We start from the raw sequence: 22,068 nt of genomic DNA, 5'->3' as shown, positions 1-22,068 counted from the left end.
ACAGTAAAAAAACTCTTGATACTTGACAAGGGACCAGGGCTGGCCTCATTTTGTACCTATGTGGCTCTACATTTTATCTGCAGCCTCAGTTTTGTTGCCTTTATCATCCCCCTCAAGATGAATGCTGAGGGGCCTCCCTCTGGGATTTTATCCGAAGCATTACTAGGATTACCTACCATGTGGCTCCTGAGCTGAATCTGACCCTGATGTCGTCAGGCAGGGCCTCCAATTCATTTATTTTATAGAGGCCCAGGAAGGAGGAATTGATGAATCAGGGGGTTTGATTCTGATGGATTCAGGACTTCTGGGAACTGTTCAGTCACAGACTTCCTCTCCTCTCCAACCACACCTCTTAAGAGTCTTCTCCCTTTGTCTCCTCCTCACCAACCCACACGTTCTCTAGGTTGCCTGCCACTGAGAAACCCATATCAGACAAAACTGTCTCCACATTGCCAAATGCAAGCCTCAGTTATGGGTTTATTGCTGTGAAGAGACACCATGACCACAGCAACACTTATAAAAGAAAACGTTTCATTGGGCCTGGCTTACAATTCAGAATCTTAGTCCATTATTGTCATAGCAGAAAGCATAGAGGCACACAGGCAGACATGGTACTGGGGAGGTAGCTAAGAGTTTTACATCTGGATCTGTAGGCAACAGGAAGAAACAATGAGCCATTAGGTCTGGCTTGATTTTGAGGCCTCTAAGTCCACCCTCCAGTGACACACTTCCTCCAACAAGGCCAAATCTCTTAGTACCATCCCTATGGGTCTATGGGAGCCATTTTTATTCAAGCCACTACACCAACCAAATTCATTTTTCATCAGGGGACTTGCTGTGTTGATATAGCCCCCTTAGAAAGCCGTGATGGTTAGAAGGTCTCCAGTCCCGTCCCACCCTTCCTGGTAAACCCTGGGGTGACAGCAAATCTTATGTTCTACACATTGTGGGTGACTGAGTTGTGCCTAGTATTTCAGGACAGTGGCATATACTTCAGATGCTATAATACCATTTGACCCAAATTATCTGGAAGATGTATTTGATCACTGATATCATAGACACAACAATGCATCATAGAGTTCATTCGAACCAATATTTCAGTGTTACAGGGCTTCAAGGGGATGAAATGTCAGCACATCTTCTCTGAGGGGTGCAGGAGTCACAGGCAACACCCTGCTTAATGCTCTCTGTAATTCTCCCTTTCAGCATAATATATGCATATTGATGATACTGAATAGAATTTGCATTATTTTCTAGTATACTTAGTCTCATGCTTGTAAAACAATAGTGTGTCTATAAGTACATCCCATCCCAAGCTAGGATAGAGTTGTTAGATAGGCAGGGGAAAGCTGATGTGATTGGTTCTGAATCTGATGCCCTTCTTCATGTGCCCCCTTCCTACCAGGAACTTTCTGGTTTATCCATATAGTTCCTTCTACCCTTCAGCACTCTGGTTCCTATATCCAAGCAGATCTGTGTGCCAGAGCTTGTGAAAACTAGGATTTTAATCAGCCCTAAAAGCCAGTGTCACAAGGTTAATAGAGTTTCCAATGGTAAAGCACTGGGTTTATGTTTCCAGCAACTAGGCAGGCTTACCACCAAATAAACGCCCACCATATGAATTAGTTGCTGCTGTTCTACTGTTGTCTCCAAACTCAGTACTGGGAGACAGAACTGCTAATCATGCTCACATGTTGCCTTACCGTGCTGTTTGACTGGAGATAGATTCAATGGCCCTGTCCTCCATGTGTCTTATCCTCTGGGTCCAGCTCAGGCACATCTCTGTCTGGCAATAACAGTGTCTCATATTAGAATAACTCAGAATATTTCAGCACTTGTATAGCCTCTGCGAGTATCACCCTGCTCACACACATTGACCAGGTTCCATATTGAGCTTGAGCCCAAGGACCAGAAAGTGGGAAGGCTGAGAGTGCTTCCTGCTCCCACTCAAACTCCTGTAGCAGCAGAGCTGGGAGCCTGAAAGAACTGGTGATAGCCTGATTTAGAGGGCTGATGAAAATGGTGGGGGACCCCATCCCAGGCAGCTATAAAGTAACAGAACTAGAATCCAGACACCCCTCCCGGGGAGCGGGGGCGCAAAAGTGTGTCGTGGAAGCAGAATCCAGAAAACACCACATATACCACACAGGAGCCACCATGAAAGAAAGCCAGGAGAAAATCTGGAAAGGTATGTTGTTGCTGGGAAAGCTGTATGCTGACCCAGCTCAGAGGGGGATGTGCCAGTCTGAGAAGATGGGTGGGATCTTTCAGGTAGATCTGAATAGAAACAAAGTGTTATCATTACATAAAAGACTCCCCCAGTAATGGTGGCTTTCTTCTCTGTCTTCTAGTGCTGTCTTTACCTGGACAAACCTGTTAGTGGTTGTGGTTGAACTTGATGGCTCAGAGCAGGAAGCCTTGGACTTGGTTCCATTGGTAACCAATGTGGTCCTGGAAGAGCATTACCTGATTGTAGGAGTAGTGGTCGTGGTGGACATCGGGGTCATCCCCATCAACTCCCGGGGAGAGAAACAGCGGATGCACCTGCGAGACGGGTTCTTGGCAGACCAGCTGGATCCCATCTACGTGGCCTATAACATGTAGTCTCGTCACTTTGGCTTCCACAGACTTTTCTACGGACGTGACCGTTTTTCTTTCTTTTTTTTTTCCTTCTCAGTGTCCACAGAGACATGCAGACACTCGGGCCACACTCAAAGGAGGAGCCTGATGCGGTGGGGTTTGGGGTAGTACTTCTAGGAGCGATCACCCTGGCACGGAGATGAAATGTGAATTTATGCTGGATTTTGCTCAGAAGGACTTTGGATCACTGCCTTCAGTTTGCTGGATAAGATCATTTTAAGAACTTTCTTTCCTTCCTTTTTTTCTTTCTTTTTTTCTTTTTTTAATTATTGGATAAGAAGTGTTCTCTTCGTAAATGTGGTATTTTGTTAAGCCGAAATAGCAATTAAAAAAAAAATAGTCTACCCTTCAAATGGGTTCTTTTAAACAATTTATGTAGTGTGACAAGGAATTGTTTTTTCTGTTTTAATGTGTCATGGGATCTTACTGACATGGATCTGTTACTAATTTAAGCCATCCCTAGATCTCACCCTTCTAGGAGAGTTTATTGAGGTACGAGAACCTTCCAGGTAGCACCTTCCAATTAGATTTTAGCAGCTTGCTTTGTCAGAGACACGCTGAAGAAACAGAGGCCAGTTCATGGCCTTTGAAGTTAACATAGAAGGAGAAGCGATTATAAATAAGGTATTTCGGCAACTATCTTGCAGATATCTTTGTACTAAACTAAAAAGATAAAAATAAGTTAACTTCCTCGATATGTAATTATGTACAAAATGTTTAATTTATTTTGATCTCTTTAGAAGTATAAAAGAGAAAAAACATTCAAGAATATTAAAGTCTTGTAATGTTTGCTAATATAAAAAAAGTGTTGTATTATCTTGCGTGGATAGTATCACAACAAATATATATATATGAAATATAAATTCACTAATGAACAAAGGAGATTTTAAAGTTTAACTGCAGAACTTGTCACTTGCATGGTGCGCCCTCCACTGTATCCACACACACTTGGCTGTTTCCGAGCAATCGCAGATCGCCAGGAACCCTGTCTTAGACCCAAGACCAGCAAGTGGAGTAACCGCCGTCTCTAAGAGGGTGAAGGGATTCAATGCTAACGTGCACTATTTTTTCCTTTGCTGTGAGGACGACAGTGAATGCTTTCCTGCCAGCATGTGCCAGTGACATTGAGGGGCTCCAGGTTGGCAAACAGCACTGTTTTCTCAGATGCAAGAATTTGTTGCATAATGTCAATTTTATTTTAGCATTTTTGTGTCACATTTTATAATTTTTGTTGTTGTTGTCCCTTGATATGAAAAGAATGACACCCTGTGTCATTTGCACCACATTTGTGTCACTAATTTACCCCTGCCAGTGGCCAATCTGAGCAGATAAATGACCGGAACGCCTTTGAGGGAAAAGCTAGCTATATGTGATGTCTTCTTGACTGTGTAGACCCAGCCAACTCTGATCCTCCAATCTTAGGAACTTCCTAGCTTGGCCATAAGAGTAGGCACTAGTCCAGGGACTTAAAACAGCAAGGAGTTCTGCCAGCATCATCCTTGTACTAGCCGTTGGGGAACTGATCCCTGGTGACATGTGCCTATATATTCATGTGCACAGCTTAGCCACTGTATCCTTGTCTGTATCCAACCAAGGAGAAGGTATCAACAATACAAGACAATGTTTATTTTGTAATTGCCACATTATGGCTTCAGTGGCTCCCAGTATGAGAGAAGCCTAAAATTGTTATTCGGCAGAAATGAGGTTCCTGATTGCTTTATGGGCGAGGTCTTTGTCTGCCTTAGTTACAGCTGCCAACAGTAAGCCCTTTGCTAAAAGAGAGTTTTCTATGACTTCTGAGATCCAAGGCTCATTTGTTTTGGTTTGTTATTAATTTAAGTGGTGCATTTCTTTTGAAAATTTACATGTGTAAAGCATTCTTCATCTCCATAAATCACTTAATTTTTCAAATATTGTTTGCTCATTGCTATATGTTTCTGCATGTTTCAAGTACACATTCCTACAGTTTGCAGCTTCCCAAGGGGGGAAATCCCTGCCACATGCAGAAGGAATTTTCTTGATACATGCATTTGCACCCCATACCCCCCCCCCCAAGGGAACTTGGTTTAATGTTTCAGATAGTAGACTGATTGGTAAACATGATTACAGTGTGCAGGAAATCTTCCATCTGGCTAATGTGAGGAAGCAATGCAAATTTAGATGTCACTCAGAACCTACTCTTAACTTTTCACCATATCAACTTCACACCCAAAGGAGGGCGAAGGCTGCAGCACAGGTGCAAAAGCCCATCCCAGCCGGTCTCTTCTGTACCCTGTCATCTGTAACGCGAGACTTTAGGTTTGAAAGAGTTGGTGGACAAGGTTGGAAGCTTAGTTGTGCAAGAAAAAGGAAAGAAGACACTTAAGTACCACCAGTTTCAGCAATAAAGAAGGGCCGTTGTGTATTAGAAACCGTACTGTAGATAAATCATTCATGAGAATGTTTTTTAAAAAGAAAAATGTTTGTCTTGTGACCATGTGCTTTTGGAGTCAGCCAAAACCGTGTAATCAACTTGCACAAAAAGAGGGTACACAATGAACATTGAGACACAGACCTAATCAAACAGGAGCAGATTCCTCATGGTGCTTGTTTATTATATATATTTAACCCTGCTTGACACTTTACCCAAGGGGACGGTCCCTTTATCAGTTGAATGTTAGCAGCGTTATTTCAGAGTGTGGTGACTGGTTAGAGAAAACTCATGTACTCAACCAATCACAGTTTCAAACAGAATTTTTATGTGCAAAGGACAGCAACCTTCTTGTATGTTCAACCACCAGTACGCTTTGTACATCTGTGATAACGCCTGTTTTATATTCAAATGAACAAATAAAAGCTTTTATTTTTGTTGCTCTGAAAATAGCAGTTTCTTAATTGGTACCCTGGGGAAATGTCTGGGCCGGACCACTTTCTGGTCTGGAAGGAGGTGACTCCTGCTGGGAAATGTGTCTGATTCTGTTTACATGACTTTTGTATAACTTAGTACAGATGACCCTGCTCTGAATGATGTGCAAATCTTGATGTAGGCTTTTCTAGTTAACAGCAGTTCCCATGACAACAAATGTTTTTGTGAAATGTTTTTTTTTAATTCTTTTAAATATATCTGAATATATTTGTTCCCATTTCGCTGCAAGTGTACAGATTATTGGTAACTGTTTGGAACAGAGAGTAAGCAGATGTCCTGTGTGTGAGCCCTTTGATTTGCTGTGTCACAGGAATTTTGCATGTCTGGACAGACCACTGCCACTGGTTGCCTAGTCTTTCCCATTCAAACTGTCATTGCTTGTTTAATAACCAAAAGTTGTATTTGTTTGTTTGTTTGTTTAAAGTCCTAGGGGCCTTAACAATTTTGTCTTGGGAAAGCTTTGAGTAGTTACTTGGTCTTTAGCTGGTGGTGATAAAAGAGATCTGCATGAGCACAGGGAGACTGCTTAGCTGGTCAAGCAGTTGCCACATAGTCTGGCAGCCTGAGTTCAATCCCTGGAAACTTGCATGTGAGTAGCAGGAGAGAACTAACTATACAAAGTTGTTCTCTAACCTCTAAGGCACACCATTATACCCCCCTGTGCACGGCATGCACAGAAACCATAATGTTAAAGATGGGTATGGTGACATGTGCTTCTAAGCCAAGCACTGAGGAAGCAGAGGGAGGATTCCTGGGCACACCTGCTAGCCTAACCTTTGAGAAGAGAGACCCTGTGTGCACATGTCAACATGGTTATCTCCTGAAGAGTGATAGCTAAGTTTAATGGCTGGCTTCCACACAGAAGTCATAACTAGTTCACAGGATTAGAACTAAAGTGCATCTCTGCAGAGCACCAGGTTAGCTTAAGCCTTTATGTTGGAGTTTGACTTGCCTCTGCCCTGGTTACATCTGAGGTGACAAATGCTCATGCTTCTTGAAGTATGCAAAAGGTATAAAATCTATCTGGCAGTATCAAGGAGAAACAGAATCTTGCAAGAAAGGGTGCTTTTACAGAGACCCAGGTTTCTCAGATGACAACCCTGAAAACTGGACAAGTAGAAACCAGGCAACCATGAGAGCTGTGCCTATGGAGGCCGCTTCAGATCTAGCACATGCACTCATGTGTATGTATGGACATGTGCACGTGTAGCTCTTTTAGTGTGGTGTTCTGCACACTTTGTGCCCTCTAGGACAACGTTACAGTCCAGGGAATGTTCTATAGCACTGTGGTTATTGATCAGTTGTGCTGTCTTAAGAATCCCCTGTGACATCTCAGTATGCTGAGATCTAACGGTCTGTCCACCTACATAGAAACTGCCGGGAAAGTTTTTATGGGATATGTTCTGGGATGAAAGTAGTATCCCTCAGCCTCCACCTGGGTTTGATGGCCACTGTAACTTGCTTCATCTGTAAGTAGACCTCCTGACCCTTCCCCTCATTAGTATTGTTTTCTATCTTATGCTAGAATGTGTTGGTGGAATCTTTTATGACCTTTTCCATAGTCCTTGGGTTATCTTTGCATTATTAAAACCTCTGGAGATGTCACATTCTCATTTCCCTGGGGCAAAGGCACATTCACACCAAGGCTGGTAGGTCCACTCAGTGGCTGACTCACTGATTTTTTAATCTTTTAGGTTGATTATGTAAACAAAACCAAGCAACATACAACCAGTATTTTTGTTTCCTTCAACAAATGGTTTGGTGTGGCGCCAATGTTTGTGCAGGCTGGTATTTTACTATAATGGTTTCATTCCATGATTGGCAAGGCCAAGTCACCTGACTGGATTGAGGACTTGTGTCATATCTGAACTCTGTTTCCCAGTACACTCTGTCTTGGGTCCTTTCCTTGAAATAAGACTTAACTGGCCTCGTATCTGACTTCTGCCAGACAATGGCTAGATCATTTTCACCAAGTGCTGGCTTTCCAACTCGAAACAGTAGAAATATAAAGGAGTCAAGCTTGATGGTGAATGCCTTGTGTGAACTTGGTGAGATGGTGCCTGCTTCAGCAGGGTTTATCCCAGAGCCAGTCTAAGAATGAAGAGGTAAGTAGATAATATATACCCCAGGATGCCTGGCTCCATGGCTAAGATAGGAGAGAAAGACCCTCTCACCTGCATGTCTGCTATGTGTATCCAGTTAGCTGCCTCTCAGGAGGCACCATCCAAAGACCATGGAGTGGTAAAGTATTAAGGGAAAGGAAGAAAATCAAAATGTTTAATTCAAATTCTGTCTTTTTTGGATGTCAGTCAACACACACTTAAACTCCACTCCCAATGCATGCTGACTGTTGCTGAGGATGTTGGATGAAGCATCCACAGACTGGAGACCAGGCTGTGAGCAATGAGGGAAGTCTCAGTTTGTCTATTTCCAGTCTCTGTCCAGCTTCAAAGTGTATTCATTTCTACAACAGGAAGCAGATTACTTTCTGGGGAAGATCTGTCCTCTTTCCCCACAGCAGGCAGGATTCTCCGAGTTCATCTAATAAAATGTGAGTATGAAGCTGCTGGCTCACTCCCTTGACCTTTTACTATTGATTTGAAGGAATTCTAAAATACCCCAATTTTAATGACAAGAGCTATTGAACATAAGTGAAGACATCTGTGGCCAAGGAATTTTGGTGATTCCTGATGGTAAAATGGAATTGTGACTTAAATGTCCACAAGACTCCAAGGAATATGGGAACAAGGGTGTTTGTTCTGTGACCTGCATCTCTGTGTGAAGCCTCCACATTCTGGTACTCCCTGATCACCTCTCTATAACTAGTATGATCTCAATGTACCCAACTTATGTTTTCTTGTCCAGTGTTCATTATAAAAATGCTCTTAAACCAGGCATATTGGTGCCTACCTATAGGCTACACACTTGGGGTGCCTTCCTATAGGCTAGACACTTGGGGTGCCTTCCTATAGGCTAGACACTTGGGGTGCCTTCCTATAGGCCAGACACTTGGGGTGCCTTCCTATAAGCTAGACTCTTGGGGTGCCTCCCTATAGGCCAGACACTTGGGGTACCTTCCTATAGACCAGACACTTGGGGTGCAACAGAGCAGAAACTCAAACTTGGCTACTTAGTAAGTTCAAGGCTAACCTGTGCTACATGAGACCCTGTGCAAAAAAATAAAAATAAATAAATGAAAAAAATATTAGCTCTAGGCCCACTGAATGTCCTTTTGATTTCCATCTGGGCCTGCTAAAGAAAGTTGCCCAAGACTTGGTCCTTTTTAATTATGGTTTCTGGAACAGCTCAGAAAATGCTGTTCATAAATCCCTAGCTTTGAAGAGTTTCAGTTAAAATATTTGAAGCAATGAGGAAACTGGGCTCCTGATAGAAAACCCCCAGAGGGTACAGGGGTGAACTGAAAGGATGTAACATTTGTGTGTGCCCCTGTGGCTATGTGTGGATGTGTTTGTTCAGTTTTGTGGGGCCAGAGGTTGATGTTGGTGGTCTTGCCCAGTCATTCATTCTCCACCTTATTTTTTTAATCAGAATATCTTTCTGGGATCCTTCTGGCTCTGCCTGCCCAGAGATTACAAAAGTACACCTGGCTGTGCCTGACTCTGTATATAGGTTTTGTGGATTTAATGTTGTTCCTTGTGCTTTCCTCGAAAGCCATGTCCCCAACCCCAAGGACAGAACATTTTTGTTTCTTCAGGTTAATGTAGAGTATACCTGAAGACCCCTTTTGAATGGTGTGGGGCCTGGCTAAGCTTAGGTTTACAAGTGAGTGAAAGGTGGCCTTGGGGGGCTGGTAGGCACCTCCTGATTAGTAGAGACAAGTACAGCAGCACTAGGTCCCCTTTTCTGCAGATAGCCCTTGTTTCTTCATGTAGAAGTGCAGGGCTGTAGCATAGAAAGGATAATAACCCAGACCTCAAGTTTCCCAGAAAACAAGAGATTCCCAAAACTGTTTTCTTTCCCCACACCATAGCTTAGAAGTGGTGCTGTTGAGAAGCAATTTGAAAGGCTCCTGTGATCCTCTGCAATGTGGATAATTAAACCTTCCATCACACACATCTAAAGTTTACATCCAGCATTCAGGCATTAGGATCCAAAAGGTTTGTTCTGTTTTGTAAACAATGACTTAGGTATGGGTTTCCCTTAGATGTGACAGAGCGATCTGGAGACAGCCCATCTTTGTTCCAGGTTGTCTGTAAAGACACATGGATTTTTGCCTTAAGGACACAAATCCTCAGCCTCTACTCTGTTTCAATGGCTCCTTGGCATTCTATTAATACAGACCAAAGGACAGTTGGGTAACACAGAATCCTTACTGTGTCTTAAAGTCCCTCACTAGAGACAAAGGTGGGGATTCAGAGAGCACATGACTCAGACTGCTTGGTAATCCATACTGATCACCCAGAGGATCCCTCTCTCAAGTCGTCTTCAATCAGCAGGTTATATAGGAAGGAAGGGGGAACAAGACAGCCCATCAGCTCAGTGTTTGGTGTCACCCCTGTGGTCAGGTAGTCTTGCCTCAGATTCATGGTGTTGGTAGTTTTCTCCTAGGGACTCCTCTGTGTAGCTGCTGAGGGTTCACAAACACCAAGGCCACTAAGTCTTGCATCTGGATCAAAGGTGAACTTGGGACAAACAAACCATTAATGTATCTGTGTAGGGACCTCTTAGAAATGATACACTTGAAAAAGAGGGTAACAGAAATGTATCTCCATTGCTTGGTGGTCAACAGCTCAACATTTACATGTGGGCTGTTAGGGGAAAGGCAAATCGCTTTGTACAAAGAATAAAATTTTAAATAGGAATTGAGTCATTCAGTTGGTTCAAAAGTGGCATTTCTGAAACAGTCACTGAGAAGGATTCATTTTGGTTAACCATTTATATTAGCTTTGATGTGCCTTTTCAGTGTTGGTGAATTCAGACTGACTATAGAACTGGATCCTTATCATCCCTCCCCTTAACCCTACAATGGAACATGCACTCCATTTTGTACCTTGGTTTCCTTATGGCTTATCTTGGTAGATCACTGGCCTAGCACACATGAGGCCCTGTACTTGATGCTCTGGTACCACAACAAGTAAAATGATGTGATATTGTCTGGATGCTTCATAGTCCCTATTGGTGGCACAGTCTTTTTAGGCAGCCGACAATTTTAAACATCCTACTTTTATTTATTTTAATTATTTATTTACATTCCAGTCACTGTTTCCTCAGTCCCCCCTCCCACAGTTCCTCATCCTACTCTTCCTCCCCTTTGCCTTTAAGAGGGTGCTCCCCACCCCCACCAGGCATCCCCCTTCCCTGGAGCATCAAGTCTCTCAAGGATTAAGCACATCCTCTCTCACTGAGGCCACGCCAGACAGTCCTCTGCTAGATATTTGTCAGTGCCTTGGAGCAGCCTAGGTATGCTGCCTGCTTGGTGGCTCAGTCTCTGGGAGTTCCCAGGGTTCTGGGTTAGTTGAGACTGCTGGTCTTCCTATGGGGACACCCTTCCCTTCAGCTTCTTCCATCTTTCCTCTAGTTCAACCATGGGCAGACCCGACTTCAGTCCAATGGTTGGGTGTAAGTTTCTGCATCTGTCTGTCAGCTGTTGGTAGGGCCTCTCAAAGGACAGCTATGCTAGACTCCTGTCTATACATACATCATAGCACCAGTCAGGCCTTCTCAAGTTGGGCCAGTCATTGGACTGCCTTTCTTTTTTTTTTTTTAAGATTTATTTACTTATTATATGTAAGTACACTGTAGCTGTCTTCAGACACTCCAGAAGAGGGAGTCAGATCTCGTTACAGATGGTTGTGAGCCACCATGTGGTTGCTGGGATTTGAACTCCGGACCTTTGGAAGAGCAGTCGGGTGCTCTTACCCACTGAGCCATCTCACCAGCCTGGACTGCCTTTCTTTAAGTCTCTTCTCCACTTTTGTCCCTGCAGTTTTTTTTTAGATAAGTACAATTCTTTTTTTTTTTTAATTAATTTTTTTATTAGGTATTTTCCTGATTTACATTTCCAATGCTATCCAAAAAATCCCCAATACACCCCACCTACTCCCCTACCCACTCACTCCCACATTTTGGCCCTGGCATTCCCCTGTACTGGGGCATATAAAGTTGGCAAGTCCTATGGGCCTCTCTTTCCAGTGATGACCTACTAGGCCATCTTTTGATACATATGCAGCTAGAGTCAAGAGCTCTGGGGTACTGGTTAGTTCATAATGTTGTTCCACCTATGGGGTTGCAGTTCCCTTTAGCTCCTTGGGTACTTTATCTAGCTCCTCCATTGGGGGCCCTGTGATCAATTCAATAGCTGACTGTGAGCATCCACTTCTGTGTTTGCTAGGCCCCAGCATTGTCTCGCAAGAGACAGCTATATCTGGGTCCTTTCAGCAAAATCTTGCTAGTGTATGCAATGGTGTCAACGTTTGGAAGCTGATTATGGGATGGATTCCTGGATATGGCAGTCTTTAGATGGTCCATCCTTTCGTCACAGCTCCAAACTTTATCTCTGTACCTCTTTCCATGGGTGTTTTGTTCCCAATTCTAAGAAGGGGCACAGTGTCCACACTTTGGTCTTCATTCTTCTTGAGTTTCATGCGTTTAACAAATTGTATCTTATATCTTGGGTATCCTAAGTTGTTGGGCTAATATCCACTTATCAGTGAGTACATATTGTGTGAGTTCCTTTGTGATTGTGTTACCTCACTCAGGATGATGCCCTCCAGGTCCATCCATTTGCCTAGGAATTTCATAAATTCATTCCTTTTAATAGCTGAGTAGTACTCCATTGTGTAAATGTACCACATTTTCTATATCCATTCCTCTGTTGAGGGGCATCTGTGTTCTTTCCAGCTTCTGGCTATTATAAATAGGGCTGCTATGAACATAGTGGAGCATGTGTCCCTCTTACCGGTTGGAACATCTTCTGGATATATGCCCAGGAGAGGTATTGCTGGATCCTCTGGTAGTATTATGTCAAATTTTCTGAGGAACCGCCAAACTGATTTCCAGAATGGTTGTACAAGCTTGCAATCCCACCAACAATGAAGGAGTGTTCCTCTTTCTCCACATCCTCGCCAGCATCTGCTATCACCTGAATTTTTGATCTCAGCCATTCTGACTGGTGTGAGGTGGAATCTCAGGGTTGTTTTGATTTGCATTTCCCTGATGATTAAGGATGTTGAACATTTTTTCAGGTGCTTCTCTGCCATTTGGTATTCCTCAGGTGAGAATTCTTTGTTCAGTTCTGAGCCCCATTTTTTAATGGGGTTATTTGATTTTCTGGAGTCCACCTTCTTGTGTTCTTTATATATATTGGATATTAGTCCCCTATCTGATTTAGGATAGGTAAAGATCCTTTCCCAATCTGTTGGTGGTCTTTTTGTCTTATTGACGGTGTCTTTTGCCTTGCAGAAGCATTGCAACTTTATGAGGTCCCATTTACCGATTCTCGATCTTACAGCACAAGCCTTTGCTGTTCTATTCAGGAATTTTTCCCCTGTACCCATATCTTCGAGGCTTTTCCCTACTTTATCCTCTATAAGTTTCAGTGTCTCTGGTTTTATGTGGAGTTCCTTAATCCACTTAGATTTGACCTTGGTACAAGGTGATAGGAATGGATCAATTCGCATTCTTCTACATGATAACCGCCAGTTAGCCAGCACCATTTGTTGAAAATGCTTTTTTCCACTGGATGGTTTTAGCTCCCTTGTCGAAGATCAAGTGACCATAGGTGTGTGGGTTCATCTCAGGGTCTTAAATTCTGTTTCATTGGTCTACTTGTCTGTCCTTATACCAGTACCATGCAGTTTTTATCACAATTGCTCTGTAGTACAGCTTTAGGTCAGGCATGGTAATTCCACCAGAGGTTCTTTTATCCTTGAGAAGGGTTTTTGCTATCCTAGGTTTTTTGTTGTTCCAGATGAATTTGCAGATTGCCCTTTCTAATTCCTTGAAGAACTGAGTTGGAATTTTGATGGGGATTGCATTGAATCTGTAGATTGCTTTTGGTAAGATAGCCATTTTTACAATGTTGATCCTGCCAATCCATGAGCATGGGAGGTCTTTCCATCTTCTGAGATCTTCATTAATTTCTTTCTTCAGAGACTTGAAGTTCTTGTCATACAGATCTTTCACTTCCTTAGTTAGAGTCATGCCAAGGTATTTTATATTGTTTGTGACTATTGAGAAGGGTGTTGTTTCCCTGATTTCTTTCTCAGCCTGTTTATCCTTTGTGTACAGAAAGGCCATTGACTTGCTTGAGTTAATTTTATATCCAGCTACTTCATTGAAGCTGTTTATCAGGCTTAGGAGTTCTCTGGTGGAAATTTTAGGGTCACTTATGTATACTATCATATCATCTGCAAAGAGTGATATTTTGACTTCTTTTCCAATTTGTATCCCCTTGATCTCCTTTTGTTGTCTAATTGCTCTGGCTAGGACTTCAAGTACAATGTTGAATAGGTAGGGAGAGAGTGGACAGCCTTGTCTAGTCCTTGATTTTAGTGGGATTCTTCCAGCTTCTCACCATTTACTTTGATGTTGGCTACTGGTTTGCTGTAGATTGCTTTTATCATGTTTAGGTATGGGCCTTGAATTCCTGATCTTTCCAAGACTTTTATCATGAAGGGGTGTTGGATTTTGTCAAAGGCTTTCTCAGAATCTAATGAGATGATCATGTGGTTTTTGTCTTTTGAGTTTGTTTATATACTGGATTACATTGATGTATTTCCGTATATTGAACCATCCTTGCATCCCTGGGATGAAACCTACTTGGTCAGGATGGATGATTGTTTTGATGTGTTCTTAGATTCAGTTAGCAAGAACTTTATTGAGGATTTTTGCATCAATATTCATAAGGGAAATTGGTCTGAAGTTCTCTATCTTTGTTGGGTCTTTTTGTGGTTTAGTTATCAGAGTAATTGTGGCTTCATAGAATGAGTTGGGTAGAGTACCTTCTGTTTCTATTTTGTGGAATAGTTTGTGAAGAACTGGGATTAGATCTTCTTTGAAGGTCTGATAGAACTCTGCACTAAACCCATCTGGTCCTGGGCTTTTTTTGGTTGGTTGACTATTAATGACTGCTTCTATTTCTTTAGGAGATATGGGACTGTTTAGATCATTAACCTGATCTTGATTTAACTTTGGTACCTGGTATCTGTCTAGAAACTTGTCCATTTCATCCAGGTTCTCCAGTTTTGTTGAGTATAGCCTTTTGTAGAAGGATCTGATGGTGTTTTGGATTTCTTCAGGATCTGTTGTTATGTCTCCCTTTTCATTTCTGATTTTGTTAATTAGAATACTTTCCCTATGCCCTCTAGTGAGTCTGGCTAAGGGTTTATCTATCTCGTTGATTTTCTCAAAGAACCAGCTCCTCGATTGGTTGATTCTTTGAATAGTTCTTCTTGTTTCCACTTGGTTGATTTCACCCCTGAGTTTGATTATTTCCTGCCATCTACTCCTCCTGGGTGAATTTGCTTCCTTTCGTTCTAGAGCTTTTCGGTGTGTTGTCAAGCTGCTAATGTGTGCTCTCTCTAGTTTCTTTTTGGAGGCACTCAGACCTATGAGTTTTCCTCTTAGAAATGCTTTCATTGTGTCCCATAAGTTTGGGTATGTTGTGGCTTCATTTTCATTAAACTCCAGAAAGTCCTTAATTTCTTTCTTTATTCCTTCCTTGACCAAGGTATCATTGAGAAGAGTGTTGTTTAGTTTCCACGTGTGTGTTGGCTTTCTATTATTTATTTTGTTATTGAAGATCAGCCTTAGTCCATGGTGATCTGATAGGATGCATGGGACAATTTCAATATTTTTGTATATGTTGAGGCTTGTTTTGTGACCAATTATGTGGTCAATTTTGGAGAAGGTACCTTGAGGTGCTGAGAAGAAGGTATATCCTTTTGTTTTAGGATAAAATGTTCTGTAGATATCTGTCAGATCCATTTGTTTCATAACCTCTGTTAGTTTCACTGTGTCCCTGTTTAGTTTCTGCTTCCATGATCTGTCCATTGGTGAAAGTGGTGTGTTGAAGTCTCCCACTATTATTGTGTGAGGTGCAATGTGTGCTTTGAGCTTTACTAAAGTATGTTTAATGAATGTGGCTGCCCTTGTATTTGGAGCATAGATATTCAGAATTGATATCTCCTCTTGGAGGATTTTACCTTTGATGTGTATGAAGTGCCCTTCCTTGTCTTTTTTGATGACTTTGAGTTGGAAGTTGATTTTATTAGATATCAGGATGGCTACTCCAGCTTCTTTCTTCCTACCATTTGCTTGGAAAATTGTTTTCCAGCCTTTCATTCTGAGGTAGTGTCTATCTTTTTCTCTGAGATGAGTTTCCTGTAAGCAGCAAAATGTTGGGTCCTGTTTGTGTAGCCAGTCTGTTAGTCTATGTCTTTTTATTGGGGAGTTGAGTCCATTGATATTAAGAGATATTAGGGAGAAGTAATTGTTGCTTCCTATTATTTTTGTTGTTAGAGTTGGCATTCTGTTCTTGTGGCTGTCTTCTTTTAGGTGTGTTGAGGGATTACCTTCTTGTTTTTTCTAGGATGTGATTTCCGTCCTTGTATTGGTTTTTTTCTGTTATTATCCTTTGAAGGGCTGGATTCGTGGAAAGATAATGTGTGAATTTGGGTTTGTCGTGGAATACTTTGGTTTCTCCATCTATGGTAATTGAGAGTTTGGCTGGGTATAGTAGCCTGGGCTAGAATTTGTGTTCTCTTAGTTTCTGTATAACATCTGTCCAGGCCCTTCTGGCTTTCATAGTCTCTGGTGAAAAATCTGGTGTAATTTTGATAGGCTTGCCTTTATATGTTACTTGACCTTTTTCCCTTACTGCTTTTAGTATTCTATCTTTATTTAGTGCATTTGTTGTTCTGATTATTATGTGTCAGAAGGAATTTCTTTTATGGTCCAGTCTATTTGGAGTTCTGTAGGCTTCTTGTATGTTCATGGGCATCTCTTTCTTTAGGTTTGGGAAGTTTTCTTCTAAAATTTTGTTGAAGATATTTGCCGGTCCTTTGAGTTGAAAATCTTCATTCTCATCTACTCCTATTATCCGTAGGTTTGGTCTTCTCATTGTGTCCTGGATTTCCTGGATGTTTTGAGTTAGGATCTTTTTGAATTTTCCATTTTCTTTGATCGTTGTGCTGATGTTCTCTATGGAGTCTTCTGCACCTGAGATTCTCTCTTCCATCTCTTGTATTCTGTTGCTGATGCTCGAATCTATGGTTCCAGATTTCTTTCCTAGGGTTTCTATCTCCAGTGTTGTCTCAATTTGGGTTTTATTTATTGTGTCTACTTCCCTTTTTAGGTCTTGGATGGTTTTATTCAATTCCATCACCTATTTGGTCTGGTTTTCCTGCAGTTCTTTAAGGGATTTTTGTGCTTCCTCTTTAATGTCCTCTACCTGTTTAGTACTGTTCTCCTGCAATTCTTTAAGGGATTTTTGTGCTTCCTCTTTAATGTCTTTTACCTGTTTAGCAGTGTTCTCCTGTATTTCTTTAAGTGTGTTATTAAAGTCCTTATTGATGTCCTCTACCGTTATCATGAGATATGCTTTTAGATCTGGGTCTAGCTTTTCCGGTGTGTTGGGGTGCCCTGGACTGGGCGAAGTGGGAGTGCTGGGTTCTGATGATGGTGAGTGGTCTTGGTTTCTGTTAGTAAGATTATTATGTTTACCTTTCGCCATCTGGTAATCTCTGGAGTTAGTTGTTATAGTTGTCTCTGTTTAGAGATTGATGCAGACGCTGTGTTCCACTCACCAGAAGTCTTAAGATCCTGTGGTGGGTGTCGTGGGTAGCTGGCGGGTGTCAGCAGACTCTGCACCCTAGCTACCCCGGTGCTGCTTGGGCTGGATGAGGCCTGTGCCCCTACTCAGGCTGGTTTTCTGCTTCCCTAACTAATGCAGTCTCAGGTCCCGCACGATTGGATTGGAGCAGATTCTGTGTTCCACTCACCAGAAGTCTTAAGATCTCGTGGCGGGTGTCTTGGGTAGCTGGCAGGTGTCCAGATAAGTACAATTCTGAGTCAGTTTTGACTGAGGGTTAGTGAACCTGTCCCTCCACTTGAGGCCGTATCTACTGGAGGTAGACTCTTCTCAGTGTTTGGCATTTCATCTAAGGTCCTACCACCAGTGGACGAGTGTTCCTCTTTCTCCACATCTTGCCAGCATGTGCTGTCACTTGATGACTACTTGATCATGGAGAATGATGGTTTTGATGTGTTCTTGGATTCATTTTGCAAGAACTTTATTGAGTATTTTTGCATCAGTATTCATAAGTGAAAATAGTCTGAAGTTCACTTTCTTTGTTGGTTCTTTGTGTGGTTTAGGTAGCAGAATAATTATGGCTTCATAGAATGAATTAGGTCATGTTCCTTCTGTTTCTATTTTGTGGAACAGTTTGTGAAGTATTGGTATTAGCTCTTTTTTGAAGGTTTGGTAGAATTCTGCACTAAACCCATCTGACTCTGGTCTCTCTGTCTCTCTCTCTCTGTGTCTCTGTGTCTCTGTCTCTCTCTTTCTCTCTTTTATTGGGAGGTTTTTAATAACTATTTCTATTTTCTTAGGGGTTATGGGACTGTTTAGATAATTTACCTGATCTTGATTTAACTTTGGTATGTAGTATCTGTCTAGAAAATCATCCATGTCATCTAGATTTTTTTTTTAAGACTATAGGTTTTTGTAGTAGATTCTGGTAATTTTTTTTTTAATTTCCTCAGTTTTTATTATGTATCACTTTTCATTTCTGATTTTGTTTATTCGGATACTGTCTCTGTGCCTTTTAGTTAGTTTGTCTAAGGGTTTAATTATCTTGTTGATTTTTCTCAAAGAACCAGTTCTTGGTTTTGTTGATTCTTTGTATCCTTTGTATAGTTATCTTTGTTTCTTAACTAGTTGATTCCATCCCTGAGTTTGACTGTTTCCTGCTGTTTACTCTTCTTGGGTGTATTTGGTTCTTTCTGTTCTAGAGCTTTCAGGTGTGCTGTTAAGTTGCTTTTATGGGATCTCTCCAATTTCTTTATGAAGGCATTTAGTGCTATGAATTTTCCTCAATTTTCCACAATTTTCATTGTGTCCCAAAAGTTTGGGTATGATATGTCTTCATTTTCATTGAATTCTATAAAGTCTTTGATTTCTTTCTTTATTTCTTCCCTGACCACGTTATCACTGAGCAGAGAGTTGTTCAGTTTCCATGAGTATGTGAGCTTTCTGTTGTTTTTTTAAGTCCAACCTCAGTCCATGGTGAGCTGATAAGATGCATGGGATTATCTCTATCTTCTTGTATCTGTTGAGGCTTGTTTTGTGTCCAATTATAAGGTCATTTTTGGAGAAGATTCCATGAGTTGCTGAGAAGATATATTCTCTTGTTTTGGGGTGAAATGTTCTATAGATATCTGTTAAATCATTTGGTTCATAACTTCTGTTCATTTCACTGTGTCTCTGTTTAGTTTCTGTTTCAATGATCTGTCCATTGGTGAAAATGGGGTGTTGAAGTCTTCCACTATTACTGTGTGAGGTTCAATGTATGTTTTGAGCTTTAGTAAAGTTTCAACTCTGGGTCCTCTTGCATTTGGGGCATAGATGTTTAGGATTGAGACTTCCTCTTGGTGGATTTTTTTCTTTGAATATGAAATGTCCTTGCCCATCTCCCTTGATAAATTTTGGATGAAAGTCTATTTTAATGGATATTAGAATGGTAACTACAGCTTGTTTCTTGGGACCATTTGCTTGGGAATTTTTTCCAGCCTCATACTGTAAGGTAGTGTCTGTCTTTGTCACTGAGGTGTGTTCCTTGTATGCAGCAAAATGCTGGATACTGTTTACCTACCCAGTCTGATAGTCTGTGTCTTTTTATTGGTGAATTGAGTCCACTAATTTTGAAATTTATTAAAAACAGATGATTGTTAGTTCCTGTTATTACTGGAGGTGGTATTATGTGTATGTGATTCTCTTTTGGGTTTGTTGTGAAATGTTTCTTGTGTGTGGGTTTTTTTTTTCTTTCATTATTGTAGTTACCCTCTTTGTGTTGGAGATTTCTTTCTAGTATCCTCTGTAGGGCTGGATTAGTAAAAAGATATTGTTTAAATTTGATCTTGTCATTGAATATCTTCGTTTCTCCATCTATGGTGATTGAGAGTTTTTCTGGGTATAGTATCCTGGTCTGGCATATGTGTTCTCTTTGAGTCTGGATAGCATCTGCCCAGGATCTTCTGGCTTTAAGAGTCTCTGTTGAGAAGTCTGGTGTAATTCTAATAGATCTGCCTTTATGTGTTACTTAGCTTTTCCCCTTACTGCTTTTAATATTCTTTCTTTCTTCTGTGTGTTTAGTGTTTTGATCATCATGTGACAAGAGGATTTTCTTTTTTGATCCAATCTATTTGGTATTCTATAGTCTTCCTGTATATTGTGGCCATCTCTTTCTTTAGGTTAGGGAAGTTTTTTCCCTATGATTTTGTTGAAGATGATTTTTGGCCCTTTGAGCTGGGATTCTTCACCCTCTTCTATTCCTATGATTCTTAAGTTTGATATTTTTGTGTCCCAAATTTCCTGAATATTCTAGGTTAGGAGCTTTCTACAGTTTGTATTTCCTCTATGTCAATATTTTCTATGGTATCTTCTATGTCTGAGATTCTATCTCTTGTATTCTGTTGGTGATGCTTGCATCTGTAGCTGCTGATCTCTTTCCTAAGTTGTCTATCTCCAGGTTTGCCTCCATTTGTGTTTTCTTTATTGTTTCTATTTCCATCTTTAGTTCTTGGACCATTTTGTTCAAGTCTTTCACCTGCTTGATTGTATTTTCCTGTATTTCTTTAAGGGAGTTATTTATATTCTTCTGAAGGGCCTCTATCATCTTCATGAGATGGGATTTTAAGTCATTATCTTGCTTTTCAGGTGTGTTAGGGTATCTCAGGCTTGCTATAGTGGGAAACTGGGTTCTGATGGTACCAAATTGCATTCGGTTCTTACACTTGCATCTTGCCATCTGGTTATCTCTGGTATTAACTGGCCTGAGTGTCTCTGACTGGAGCTCGCCTCCTTGGAGGCAGGCAGTGTTGTCTCTGGTTAGGGCAGGCCTCCTGTGTCTCTGGTTAGAGCAGGCCTTCTGTGTCTCTAGTTACTGCAAACCTCATGGGAGGCAGACAGGTTACATGTAGGGTATGGGGAGGGTATCAGATCACCATGGATAAATGGACCAGAAGAAAGGTAGAGCTTAGTGGTGCAGGTAGGTCCCAAGTCAGCTGGGCTCTCTGGGTGTTCCAGCTGGAATGGGTATTGGGGTGAAATTCTCACCTGTATGTATACTTGGTTACTGCAAACCTCCTGGGATGCATGTAGGCTGTAGCGTGGGGGAAAGTATCGGACAGTTGATGTGGCCTGAATGGGGAGCTATATCCTACTTTTATATCATATCATATTCATGTTGTACGCACATGTGTTCAATGGATTTCCAACATGAGATCAAAAATAATAAATAGTAAGCACATCTGTCATTCTGACAGGTATTACCTTTTCATCTACACCAATTGCTTTAAAAAAAAGTACCAACACCTCCCAAAGCATTTTTTCATGCTATTGGTACTCTTAATTTACATTTTTACTATTATAAGGATGGTTGTGTGTTTAAATAACATTGTGCCAAGTTATATTTCAAGTAGCTTCACACCCCTCAAACATCACAGGAAATAGAACAAATGGATTTTTTTCTTTTACTTTCTGGTTTTTGCAGTGCTGGGGATGGTGCCATTTGTGGTAGAATGTCTGTCTAGCTTTAATTTTTGTTTCATTTCTCATTGTTTTTAGTATGTATGCATGTCTCTACCATGGTAGGCATGAGGAGGTCACAGGATAACTATGGACTCGGCTCTCTCCTTCCATCTTTATGTGGGCTTTAGGAGTCAAGCTCAGCTCATTGGGGTTTGTGTGTGTGTGTGTGTATGTGTGTGTGTGTGTGTGTGTGTAGGGGCTGCAGAGGCCAACAGAGTTATAGGTGGTTTTAAGTCACCTGTTGTGGGCACTGGGGACCAAGCTCAGGTCCTCTGCAAGAGCAATGTGTGCTCTTACCAGCTGAGCCATCTCTCAGACAGGAGACTGGCGTTTAAAAGGGTGAATAAGGAACTGCTGAGGTCCTGCACCTTGCCTCTTACTGTCTTTGAGCTACTCCAGACTGCGAATTATAGAAAGAGTGCTATGGCCTAGACAAAAGCAAATTCTCTGGATGTATTGAGTATTGCCCAATGACAGACTTAATTCAACTATAATTTGATTTTGGAATTCTGTTCTTGGTGGCTTTGAGAGTCTCAGAGTTACACATCTTGTTCTCTATCACTGAGCTAGGTAAGACCCTGGCTAAACGTTCATTCTGCATGTTTGTCTCAGTTGTCACTGACGCCTTTGCATCTCTAGTGTTCCAGGACCTGAAAAACTGAGTCCCCTGTGTATGATGCTGGGAATGTTTCTCTCCACTTCTTGCTGCTGTTTAAAACTTTACTCAGACACATCATGAAGTCCTGTTTTG

At 41.4% G+C, this 22,068-nt stretch overlaps 1 protein-coding gene across 6 annotated transcripts in view; it reads left to right on the top strand.

The window, feature by feature from the left end:
* The window catches only part of Dip2c (DIP2 acetate--CoA ligase C (putative)), a 404,339-nt gene extending 398,839 nt beyond the window's left edge, over positions 1-5,500 (top strand). For all 6 annotated transcript variants that reach the window (XM_029468564.2, XM_029468565.2, XM_029468563.2 and 3 more), the window contains one exon: positions 2,352-5,500. In XM_029468564.2, the coding sequence (XP_029324424.1) occupies positions 2,352-2,604 (253 nt within the window). In that variant the 3' untranslated portion in view covers positions 2,605-5,500. The remainder of the gene's footprint in view (positions 1-2,351) is intronic.
* The last annotated feature ends 16,568 nt before the right edge of the window (positions 5,501-22,068 follow it).

The sequence above is a fragment of the Mus caroli genome, unplaced genomic scaffold, assembly GCF_978045245.1.
Source record: "Mus caroli unplaced genomic scaffold, Mus_caroli_1 scaffold_15, whole genome shotgun sequence".
Classification (NCBI taxonomy): Eukaryota; Metazoa; Chordata; class Mammalia; order Rodentia; family Muridae; genus Mus; species Mus caroli.
Note: the sequence above shows the minus strand (reverse complement) of the source record. Positions and strands in the feature narration are given on the sequence as shown.